At 37.2% G+C, this 11,258-nt stretch overlaps 1 protein-coding gene across 1 annotated transcript; it reads right to left on the bottom strand.

Moving 5' to 3' along the window:
• Positions 1-6,264: 6,264 nt before the first annotated feature.
• LOC147477282 (G-type lectin S-receptor-like serine/threonine-protein kinase B120) lies at positions 6,265-9,961 on the bottom strand. Its single transcript, XM_086585797.1, has 7 exons — positions 8,559-9,961; positions 8,103-8,213; positions 7,803-8,017; positions 7,508-7,718; positions 7,154-7,388; positions 6,848-6,995; positions 6,265-6,738 (listed from the first exon to the last, which is right to left on the bottom strand). The coding sequence occupies exons 1-7, from the start codon at positions 9,856-9,858 to the stop codon at positions 6,427-6,429; spliced, it is 2,532 nt and encodes an 843-aa protein (XP_086441923.1). The 5' UTR covers positions 9,859-9,961; the 3' UTR covers positions 6,265-6,426.
• Positions 9,962-11,258: the final 1,297 nt, after the last annotated feature.

Below are 11,258 nucleotides of genomic sequence, written 5' to 3'. Positions count from 1 at the left end.
ACATAATCTTTTCTTTCTAACATCTCATCAACCAATGAACCTACTTCTTTCTCTCAAGCCATGAAATCACCTCATTGGCGTGATGCAATGGCTAAGGAAATTAAAGCTCTTGAGCAGAATAATACGTGGAATCGTGTATGTTTACCACCGAATAAGAAGCCTATTGGTTGTAAATGGGTTTACAAGGTCAAATTTCATTCTGATGGCACTATTGAGCGCTATAAAGCACGTTTAGTTGCAAAAGGGTATAATCAAATTAAAGGTCTTGATTATCATGATACTTTTGCTCCAATTGCAAAGCTTGTTATTGTTCGAGCCTTACTTTCAGTAGCAACAATTAAAAGATGGGATCTTTTTTCAAATGGATGTGAATATTGCCTTTTTGTAGGGAGATCTTAATGAAGAAGTTTATATGACACTTCCTCCTGGATTTTGTAGAAAGGGGGAGCAACACGTCTATAGATTGAACAAGTCATTATATGGCTTAAAACAGGCTTCTCGGCAATGGTTTGCCAAATTTTCCACCACTCTTATCCGGAAAGGATTTTCTCAATCTCGTGCAGATTATTCACTGTTTTCTCGTATTACGGAAAATTCATCACTTTTTGTTCTTGTCTATGTTGATGACATTATCATTACAGACAGTAATAACAATGTCATTCAGCAGTGCAAAGAGTTTTTAAAGGAAGCGTTTTCTGTCAAAGATCTTGGCAGATTGAAGTATTTTCTTGGAATTGAAGTTACGCGTTCAAAGAAGGGTTTATTTCTCTCTCAACGAAAATATACTCTTGATATTTTGAAAGATGTAGGTGTTACTGATGGTAGAATATCTGTTTTTCCCATGGAACAAAATTTGAGATTATCTCCTACAGATGGAACTCTTCTTCCATATCCTTCTTTATATCGACGTCTTATTGGGCATCTTATTTATCTCACTATAACCAGGCCTGATATCACATACTCGGTGCACCATCTTAGTCAGTTCATGCAAGCACCTCGTTCTTCTCATATGGATGCAGCTCAACATATTCTTCATTATCTAAAGGGTTCAGTTAGCAAGGGTATTTTTCTTTTTTCATCCGGCAGTTTGCATTTAAATGGCTTGTGTGATTCAAATTGGACAAGATGTCCTACTACTAGGCGTTCTACGACAAGTTATTGTACCTTATTAGGTAGTAATCCTATTTCTTGGAGAACAAAAAAAACAAGCTACTATTTCACGATCTTCCGCTGAGGCTGAATATCGCGCGCTTGCTACTCTTACATGTGAATTGCAATGGTTAAAATTCTTGCTCAGAGATCTTGGTGTCCCTCATTATTCTCCAATCTCAGTTTACTATGATAATCAAGATGCCATTCACATTACTGAAAATCCTGTTTTTCATGAGCGAACAAAACATATTAACCTCGATTGTCATTTTGTTTGGGAGAAAATTCAGTCCAAGCTCATTGCCCCTATACTACTTCTTCAGAGCAAATTGTAGATGTGTTTACCAAGCCACTTGGTGTTGATCGCTTCCATCGTTTGATTCGCAAGGTGGGCGTTATTGACATGGGGCGTGGTATTGGCACCCCCATAAATGGGACTAGCACCCACCCCTTTGACAAAAAATAAAACAATAATAGTTATTCCTTATATGTCCTTTTATACCCCATGTGCCCATAGTTCTACGGCAGGCAGTTGCCACAAGATCGCACAATCCACGGCAGGCAGTTGCCGAGACATTTGTTTTTTTTTTTTTTTTTTTTCACTTCAAATTTTGCGTATTGAACACACACGACATATGGATACCTCATTTTTCTTCTTTAACTTTTCTTTATACACTCCAAGAACAACACCAAAACCATGACAAAAAAATGTACAATCAAGCCATAATTTTGCTATCTCGCGGCAAATATTTTCATATGCTATAAGAAAATTTTGTGATCAAATTAATGAAGAAGAGTGTTGATAATTAACACAGGCAAAGACTCCATTTTAGTAAACAAAATCATCTCACGGCAACTAACTTTTTTTTACTGTGGCTATTAAAAAAAAAAAACGGCAACCACCTTCCGTGGGATATGGGATCTCGCGGCAACCCAATGCCGTTGATTTTGCTGATCTCGCGGCAGCTGCTTGTCGTTAGTATTTTTTCTATATTTAATGGAGGGGTGCTAGTACCTTTGAATTGATCAAAGGGGTGCTAGTCCCATTTATGGGGGTGTTAATACCGCAGCCCTATTGACATCCACGCTCCACCTTGAGGGGGAGTATTAGAATATCTCTGTATATTTAGTTTCTAAGTTCATGTATATTTCCTTTTGTATAGTTTCCAATTACTAGATTCTTGGTGAGGAAGTCTTTCCATGTTGGTAATTCTACTTAGTGAGCAAGTCTTGTATCTTATATATAGAATGAAGTTTCAGTCTCTCTTCAATTAGAGGAAGACAAACAATCGTATTCTTCTTTAGTTTCATATACAGACTCTTTATTTCACATAAAGATAACTAACATTAAGTTTTCAACATATTTTTCATTGACTCCAGAGTCTAGTCTAAATTTGTGTAATGATGTCACTCTTTTTCAAGTTCCATCAAGAATGAGTTTTCTTCTTTGACAATTTGAAGTTTTGGGAGTCCCCATTAGTTGAGTCATGGGGACAGTAAGATAGCGATCGAGAGTAACTTAAGGTTCTTTGCCTTAAGTGATCAGGTACACCAACTTATTACCCTTTCAAGCAATTTTTAGTTGGTGAGGCATTCTTATCTTCTTTTCCCTCCAAAACCTTCCTTTTTGGGTAACAAACACACGACCAAACAAGAAAGAAGACGATAAATCTGCCTGAATCACACCACAAAATCCATCTTTCCCTGCGATGGATAACCAACAAGTAAACTCTTCTACATCCACCATAACTTCTTAGAGCTCTCTGTTCAAAGGAGCTGGGTCAAATGGTTTGACAAATACACTGACGAGCTTCTCAACTCTTATACAAGATGGTGTTGCACAAGTACCGAACCACATTGTTGAACAAGGTAAAAGTCAGTGGGAGGAGTATTTGGTAGGATACTTCCTTGATAAAAGATTATCCTTTCCATATGTTAGAGATTCTTTAACTAAACTATGGAAATTGAAAGCTTCTTTTGAGATTACCACTGATAAGGACTTGTTCTATATCAAGTTCATGAATGATGAGGATAGGAAAACAGTGATGGAAGTTGGGCCTGTGTTCATAGCAGGCAGGGTATTTGTACTCAAACCTTGGTCAGTAGAGGTGGAGTCCCAAAGGAACAAGATAGACACTGTTCCAATTTGGGTAAAACTAACTGATTTGCCCAAAGATATGTGGACTCGAGATGGATTATCATATGTTGCTAGTCTAGTGGGAGGATCCATGTTCATGGACGATGCTAGTGCACAGAGGAAGCGTTTAACCTTTGCACGAGTATGTGTTCAAATACCTTATAACCATAAGTACGAAAAAACGGTGAAGATTAAGGTTGAGGAAAGGGAAGTAGTAGTAGGAGTGGAGTATACATGGAAGCCATCTTCATGTGAGAAGTGCAAGAAATTTGGCCACTCCACTGCTAAATGTGTGAATCAAAGCGCTCGAGTTTGGGGAGTGAGAAGGCCTGCAACTGAGAGAGGTGTAACAAGTGGTACACCAAATGATTGTACAAGTAACAAGAGTTGATGCGGTGTCGAACACTCTTCTTGCGGAGTCAGTACCAATAATTTGTGTGGGTCCTTCCACTGTTAGAACAGAAGAAATAGGCTAGAGTAGTCGTGATCAGGGGAATGGAACAGAGGTTGAAGAGCTTACCACTAGTGGAACTGATCCTTCCATTGGACTTCAGCTAGCACTTTATGTGCCTGCTGAGATAACAACTCCTATAGTAAATAGGATTGGTGAAACTATGGATACTCCTCAATCGCAAAGAGGAACTTCAAGTAACCAGAGAGAGAAGAACAATAAGGTTACACCAAACCAAAGTTATCAGACTAGAGTTATTCCAATTAACCGACTGCCAAGTAGTAGAGAACGAAACATGTATGAAAGGCTAGTTGTTGGATATGAGGATGAAGATGATGATCTCTCAGAGAATGAGACTGAGTTCTTTATGGATGCTATTACAGTAGCCCCAACTATTGTTTTGCATAAGAGCTCATCAAAGTATGTTGCGCCTTCTAAGGATCAACATCAATGGACTATTGTGAAACCAAAAAGAAGCAAAAGAATACAAAAGCGTTCTTCAGGAGAAATAGAGTCTACGCTTGCAATGATGAAGAAGGTAAAGTCACTAACGAAAAACAAAAAGATGAGAAATCTTGAGGACTACACTAAAGAGTTTTGGGATGATACTTTGGGACTCACTTATGTGTGTTGTGTTTGCAAATGTTTCTTTTGCAACTATGAGAAAGCACAAACTCATCTTAGGAAGGATCATCCTAAGATTGTTAAAGATATCATGACTAGGAAGTAGGACTACTATCTCTATTTTATTAGGCTCGACTGTAGGATGACTAGGATGTTATCTTATGTATGTTAGGCTTGAAGTTTGTTGGTATAGTGTGGTTGTGTTCCTCCTTTTAATGATCTAACTCTTAGGGAGGTTTGTAAGGTTTAACCTTTTGCAATAATAACAGGTGGGGTAATGCCTTAACCCCAGCTTAATTTTTTTTATTTTTTTTTTTTTTTGAAGTTTTGAACTCTTCCAAGGAAAAATCTATTCAACAATTTCATTTTAATGGAAAAAACTTGTCTAAAGCTCTTCAGCATATTTTCTCTTTTTGTTGGATCTTTCTCGAAGACTCGTCTATTCAGAGTTATGCCTACAAGTCAATCACCACCTGTATCAATGAACATGGAGAAGGTTGTTGTTGGTAGTTCCAAGGTTATCTTAAGGTGCTCAAATGGTGATGTATTTGAGGTAGATGAAAAAATTTGCTCTGAATCACAGACTATACAACATATGCTAGCAGATAATCAATCCAACGAAGGTATACTTCTTCCAAACATTACTAGCAACACACTGAAAAGGTGATCGAATATTATGAGAAGCATATCGAGTCCTGTAAGAATGACTGCCTTGACGGTAATGATTTCAAGGACTGGGAATTAGAGTCTGTCAAGGTAGACTATCAAACGCTTTTCGCACTTATCCTGGCAACTAACGAGTTGCAGTTCAAACAGTTGTATGAGTTATCTGCTGGAACGGTTGGCAAAATGATGATGGGGAAGACACCTCAACAGATCCGAAAGATGTTCAACATTACATTACATGTGATGTGGACCCTGCAGAGGAGGATAAGTTTGTGGAAGAGAATAAGTGGGCTTTTGAGTAGGTGTCCTTTTATCACTAAAACCAAAATCTTTGTATAAGTATGCTCGCACTCTGGGAGTGTATCACTAAAACCAAAATCTTTGTATAAGTATGCTCGCACTCTGGGAGTGTTTCACTTCGTAAAATAGGTTGTTCATTGTTGACTTCGTAATTGTTGTGTTTTGTTCTGTTTGCAAGTAATCTCCATGTTTGGTAGAAAATTTAATCTTCTAGCAACTCAAGTTTTTTGCAGTCTATGTACTATCCACTTTATCTAGAATGCAAAACTAGAATGGTGCCCCTATCTGTCCTTTTACTAATTAAGCCAGAAGCTTCTCAGTTGACATATACATACTCGTTTTATTTGAACTCGCGCCTTTTGGGTAGAGGCTAAATTCTTGTTTCGGTGATTGAATCTAGACGACCTCTGAACACAACAACACTAAATGGGCATCTGTAGTGGCAGAAAATGGATCTCACGGAAGGCGCAAATGTTATGGATGATGCGAGTCCCCCACTTTATCGTAGTCTTCATAGTAATGCATAAAAATCCACTACTTCTGTTTCTCGAACCCTTAAAGTCTTAAACTCGTGAATTAAAGCACTCGACAACATATTAACCGAAAAAATCCATTATGCATGTTGCTACATAATTCCTTAGGAATGACTTGGTCTTTAGGCTGCCTCAGCCATATCTGTTGTTCATCTCTGTTCTTGGAAGTGCATCTTTCATTTCCCTATGAATAGGTTTTCAAAGTTGGCAGCTAGGAGACTTTTTAGAAGAAAGTTTCATATTCTAGACTAACAAAACATAAGAACAATGCGCACTCTAACTCAAACCACATCTTCGATTAGTCCCATATGAGAAACCTTTTAAACTGGGAGCTGGGTTCCAGGTTCCTGCCTTAGTCCTAAGCTACAGTTAAATGTGAATATTGAAATGACATACAAGAAATATTAAGCACAAAAAAGTATCATTCCTTTAAAATAGTAGTACTTTACACAAAATGAATTAGTAGTCTTTCTCACTTTACACTCTGAAAACTTTTTTGGTAGATTAAAACACAACAAATTGTTAATTACAAAGGAATTGAAGTAAAGTATTGTGATATAGGATTTCTATCTTCCTACAACCATTGTATTTGTCATATTATTTCTAGATATTATAACTTCAGAACTATCTAAACTTAACTCCATTTCCGTCAGATTCCTTCCCATGGTAAATGTGGGCTGTCTTGGCATAGGGACAATTGCAGAGTCACTTTCCAACATTAGAACAACAGTGGACATTATTGGTCTATCCATAGCTGAATCCTGTACACACAACAATCCCACATGTATGCATCTCAATACAGTGGATGGAGAACACGAATCTCTTATTGATGGATCTAAAAACTCCAATGGTCTTTTCTCACGCCAAAGATTCCAGGCCTGAAACAAAATCAAATCACCACCTATCAGTTATCATTTCCCATATTAATATGTATGTTAAATAAGGTATGCCCCCACTGTGATGAAAATAGAAACCATTCAAACTTACATATCCGATAAGGTTCATAGAATACTCAGGATGACGATACTGGTTCTTCTTGCCACTAACAATCTCTAGTAGTAATACTCCAAAACTATAGACATCCGATTTCACAGAAAATAACCCTTCCATTGCATATTCTGGAGCCATATAGCCACTACAAGAACATTGAAGGACATAAGAATGAGAAATAGTAGCATCCAAATGTAAATATATATTAACATGAATGAACAGATCGGCCCATCTGTATCTCAGATATTCAAATATGCATGAATGTATGTATTGTTCTGTATATGAATTATTGTTGACACTTACTATGTCCCGACTACTCTGTTTGTATTTCCTTGGTTATCATTTCCGCCAAAGATCTTTGCCATGCCAAAGTCTGAGATTTTTGGGTTCATCTCTTCATCCAATAAGATGTTGCTCGCTTTTAGATCACGATGTATAATTCTTAACCTTGAATCTCGGTGAAGATAGAGAAGCCCTCGTGCGATTCCTTCAATTATGTTGAACCGTCTGCCCCAGTCTAGTCGTTCTTGCGGATTAGCTGAATAAATTCATCAAAAAATGCAAAAGAAAATTATCAATGAATTTACAACAAAAAGAAGAACACTAGTAAAAATTTGATCAAGAACACTGAGATTCAAATGTAGGAGGAGGACGAACCAAAAATAAATGCGTCCAAGCTCTTGTTAGGCAAGTACTCATATACCAAAATCTTCTCTTCCCCTTCAATGCAATAACCCAAAAGCCTAACTAGATTTCTATGTTGCAGTTTGGCAATTAGTATGATCTCATTTTTGAATTCCTCTAAGCCTTGTCCTGACTTCCTTGAGAGTCTCTTCACAGCTACTTCCTTTCCACATGGTAGTGTACCCTACATAATTAAGATATAATGAGAAATCTGGCAATTCTATATCAATCATACTCATCGATTAACACATTGTAATTTATAAATTACCTTGTAAACAGGACCAAAACCTCCTTCGCCAAGTCTGTTTGCAGGGGAAAAGTTATGTGTTGCAATTTCTATATCTTGTAAACTATGCATTGGCAACTCAGGTCCATTTCCTTGGTGTCCTTCTGTATCATGTTGTGTGGAGAATTCTTTCCAAAATTCTCCACTTTTGGTCTCATCTACTATGACTGGTTCTTCGATTTTATCTCTACACAAATCTGGAGAGTACAAATGACTAATAGCTTAGTAAACACAGAAAAGAAAAACAATTGTGCACAATAATAAAAGATGAACTTAAGTTACCAGGCAATTTTGCTCTGCATCTCCAAAATATGTAAGCTGATATGCATAGAGATAATGTTCCAAGTACAACAACCAGAACAATAATCAAAATCACTCTTTTCTTACTCTCACCTACATATGAGAATAAATTGAAAAGGTTAGAGGTTCCTCGCTAAATTTACAAAAGAAGTACAGAAGAAAATATATGATAAGCAAAGAAATTAAAACAATCATTGACAGAGTTGGGAATCGATTCTCAATAGCCAATATGATGGTAAACGAATATATCATGCCCTTAACCGTATTTAGTAATGCAATAAACTAATTACTGTAAGTGCATTCAAGTTTGAGTCATGTAAGGTTAAGCTTTTCGTGCATCAAACCGGTAAACAATGCCAAAATGTAATCTAAAACAAGAAAGAAAGAACATTAAACAACTATGCAGATGCTTAGATAAAATTGAAATGTTGAGCTTACGTAGTTCAGATTCGGCAAGACGGATAAAAATTGTACTCCCTCCTTGAGGAAAATTCTGAATATCCACCAAATTCCCACTCCATGTCAAACACCCAATACCACTTTCATATGCATAAGCGTTACATGAACAATTACTCAAACAATTATCTCTGCAGTGGTTCCTATTATCAACTGACCTCGAAACAGAAAAATCTGGTAATTTAACTCTATCTAATTCCAAAAACCGATCTGGTCTCCCACCCCCATTACTGCTAACATTTCTATTACACTCTAATTCTGTTCTTCTCACACACCCACCTGACCAATTTCCACTGTCCCATTCACTCCTGGACCTTGACTCGAACCCTCGAATGCAAGTACAAATTGATGAAGTCGACTCACTACAGCTTCCAAAAGCCCCACATCTGTTATAAAACTCACAAACTCTTGTAGGCTGAGCCCAGAATTCTACCCACTCATTTCTCCCCTCGTCCCACCGCAGCTGCTGTTCTGTTCCGTCCCATCTTATTCTAAACCGCAAGATTTCAGAGCTACTATGCACAGAGTAAGTGATATACATTCTTCCTCCTTCATCTGAAACCTGAAATCCATAAAGGCTTTGAGACATCATATTAGGAATACCTATAAATATCTGTCTATTCCATAACCCGCTTCTCCAACGCCTTCTTAAATTCTCAAATATCACTATCTGTGCTACTCCTTCAGGATCAACACCCAATGAAAAGTTTCCAGTAGAAGGATCGTTTTCTGATTTCCATGACGTAAATCTATGAGTCTCATTGTTTCGAGGATTCAAACCAACTCTCATTCCAGGTAAATAAGTATCACTTGGAGCTTCAAAACTTTGCCATAAGGCCTTGTCAGGATTACGGACATCGTCGTTAAATAGAAGAAGATTTCCTGAATCCACAAGAACAGCAGAAGAGTTGTTCGACGCAACTGAAATGCTCGTCGACCATACAAAGTTTCCAGTACCATCTGAGACTACTAAGTTTCCATCAGTTCCAATAGTTATACTTCCAGATGAATTCCTTATCGGGTTTTCTCTGTTTGCCACCCAAACTACTGTTTGTATAGAGATTCTGTTATACCATATTCCTACATAGCGATTTGTCGAGTTTCCAGGACTGAAAAAACCCAAAGCAAAGTTTTCTGATTGTGAAAGTATGGTTTGTCCATCTCTAATGATTTCGCCTCGTGAAAGTGTATCAGCTGCATGAGATGTTAGATATATAGTGCAAGAAAATAAGAACAAGAATGAAACAAAAACAGATATTTGTGTCGTGGAACTACAGCTCATCTTAGTCTCTTAGAATAACTTCCTGTTTACAGGTTTGAGATGAATTGGAAGAAGATGAGAATGAGGAGAGATTACAACTGCACTAACTGGAATGTATTAAAGAGCTCTGACTAAAATATTCTTTTCTAGGAAAAAGAATAAATCATGTCCACTTGATTATTAAAAAAACAAAATGTCCACGTATTAGTAAAGTACTATATTCCAAGTTGTCGTAAGAGACGGCTACATCCCCAAAAAGTTCGAAAGTTATGTTTGAAAAGTTGTTGAATTTGAATGCTAAAAGTGGAGTTGTTCTGGTGCAACCTTGGATAAAAATGTAGGTTTTTTTTTTTTTTTTTTTAAAGGGGCTTTTTTTATTTAATTCCCTAAATTGTGTACTCTCTTTTGTTGAAATCCCTCATTTTTTTAAATCATTAGTGATTCCCCGCTCCGTCAATTTTATTTGTAATAGACGTTGGTATTTTGTATATTAACAAATTTGTCCTTAAGTCAAATTTATTAAAAAAAAAAAAAAAAACTCCCCATTTTTAACATTCAAATTTGTAAAATCCCCTCATTCAAATTTTTCCCATTTTGCAATCTCCGCCCCCAGTATATTCCCATCCACCTCCAGTCCATCCACCCCCATTATATTCACCTCCACCTCCAGTCCACTCACCACACAGTTTTGGAGGTTTCAAATCTTACAAAACCCATCAATAACATCATTATAATTGTTGATATTCAGTTTAAACCCCTTGGCAAGCATCTCTTGGAGAATTTCCTTACCCCTATCACAGTCTTTCTTCTTAAAAAGCCAATTAATCCTAAGATTATAAGTAACTAAATTTGGTTCTAAACCTTTGTGGGAGAGTTCATCAAATAGTTTGTCAAATTTCTCCTCCTCCCCATTTCTTAAAGAAGTAGTTAAAACTACATTATAAGAGCATTTGCAATGCAGGTGATAGAGAGGGGGTAGTGAAAACTATCACCTACTTGGGTCCAAAACTGCTGTGCAATGCAGGGTGATAATGAAGGTGATAATTTTCCCCAGTTCAAAACGAGGTGAAACCTTCCACCGAAGTTTTCAACGACTTGTTAACCGGACGGGATGTTGGATTCGTCGGATTACAAAAATCACCGGGCGGAATCCAACATCCCGTCCCGAGTCCTAACGGCTAGTTTACCAACGGTCAAAAAGTCGAACGGTCAAAAAGCGGTCAAAATAAAAACTTTGGTATATATACAACATTTGTTTCATTTCAACTCACACTTCCAACAATCGAACTTCATATTTCTTCTTCTTTAAAATCAGTTCTTAAAAAACCAAATATCAAATGGCATCAACTCAAGCATCTCAAGCAAGTGGTAGCACTCAAAGCAAAAGCGAGCTCACTTTAGCATGTCCGATGATCAAGCTC

This window comes from Coptis chinensis, chromosome 9, assembly GCF_015680905.1.
Source record: "Coptis chinensis isolate HL-2020 chromosome 9, ASM1568090v1, whole genome shotgun sequence".
Taxonomy (NCBI): Eukaryota; Viridiplantae; Streptophyta; class Magnoliopsida; order Ranunculales; family Ranunculaceae; genus Coptis; species Coptis chinensis.
The sequence above is the reverse complement of the archived record's forward strand: the minus strand, read 5'-3'. Positions and strand labels throughout refer to the sequence as shown.

Excerpts from the sequence above, each read along its gene's own strand:
- LOC147477282 (XM_086585797.1), bottom strand. The coding sequence starts at position 9,858 with ATGAGCTGTAGTTCCACGACACAAATATCTGTTTTTGTTTCATTCTTG. Across the intron at positions 8,214-8,558 it reads TCTTGCCGAATCTGAACTAC|GTGAGAGTAAGAAAAGAGTG; the intron begins GTAAGCTCAACA and ends TCTCATATGTAG. Across the intron at positions 8,018-8,102 it reads ATGCAGAGCAAAATTGCCTG|ATTTGTGTAGAGATAAAATC; the intron begins GTAACTTAAGTT and ends TGTACTCTCCAG.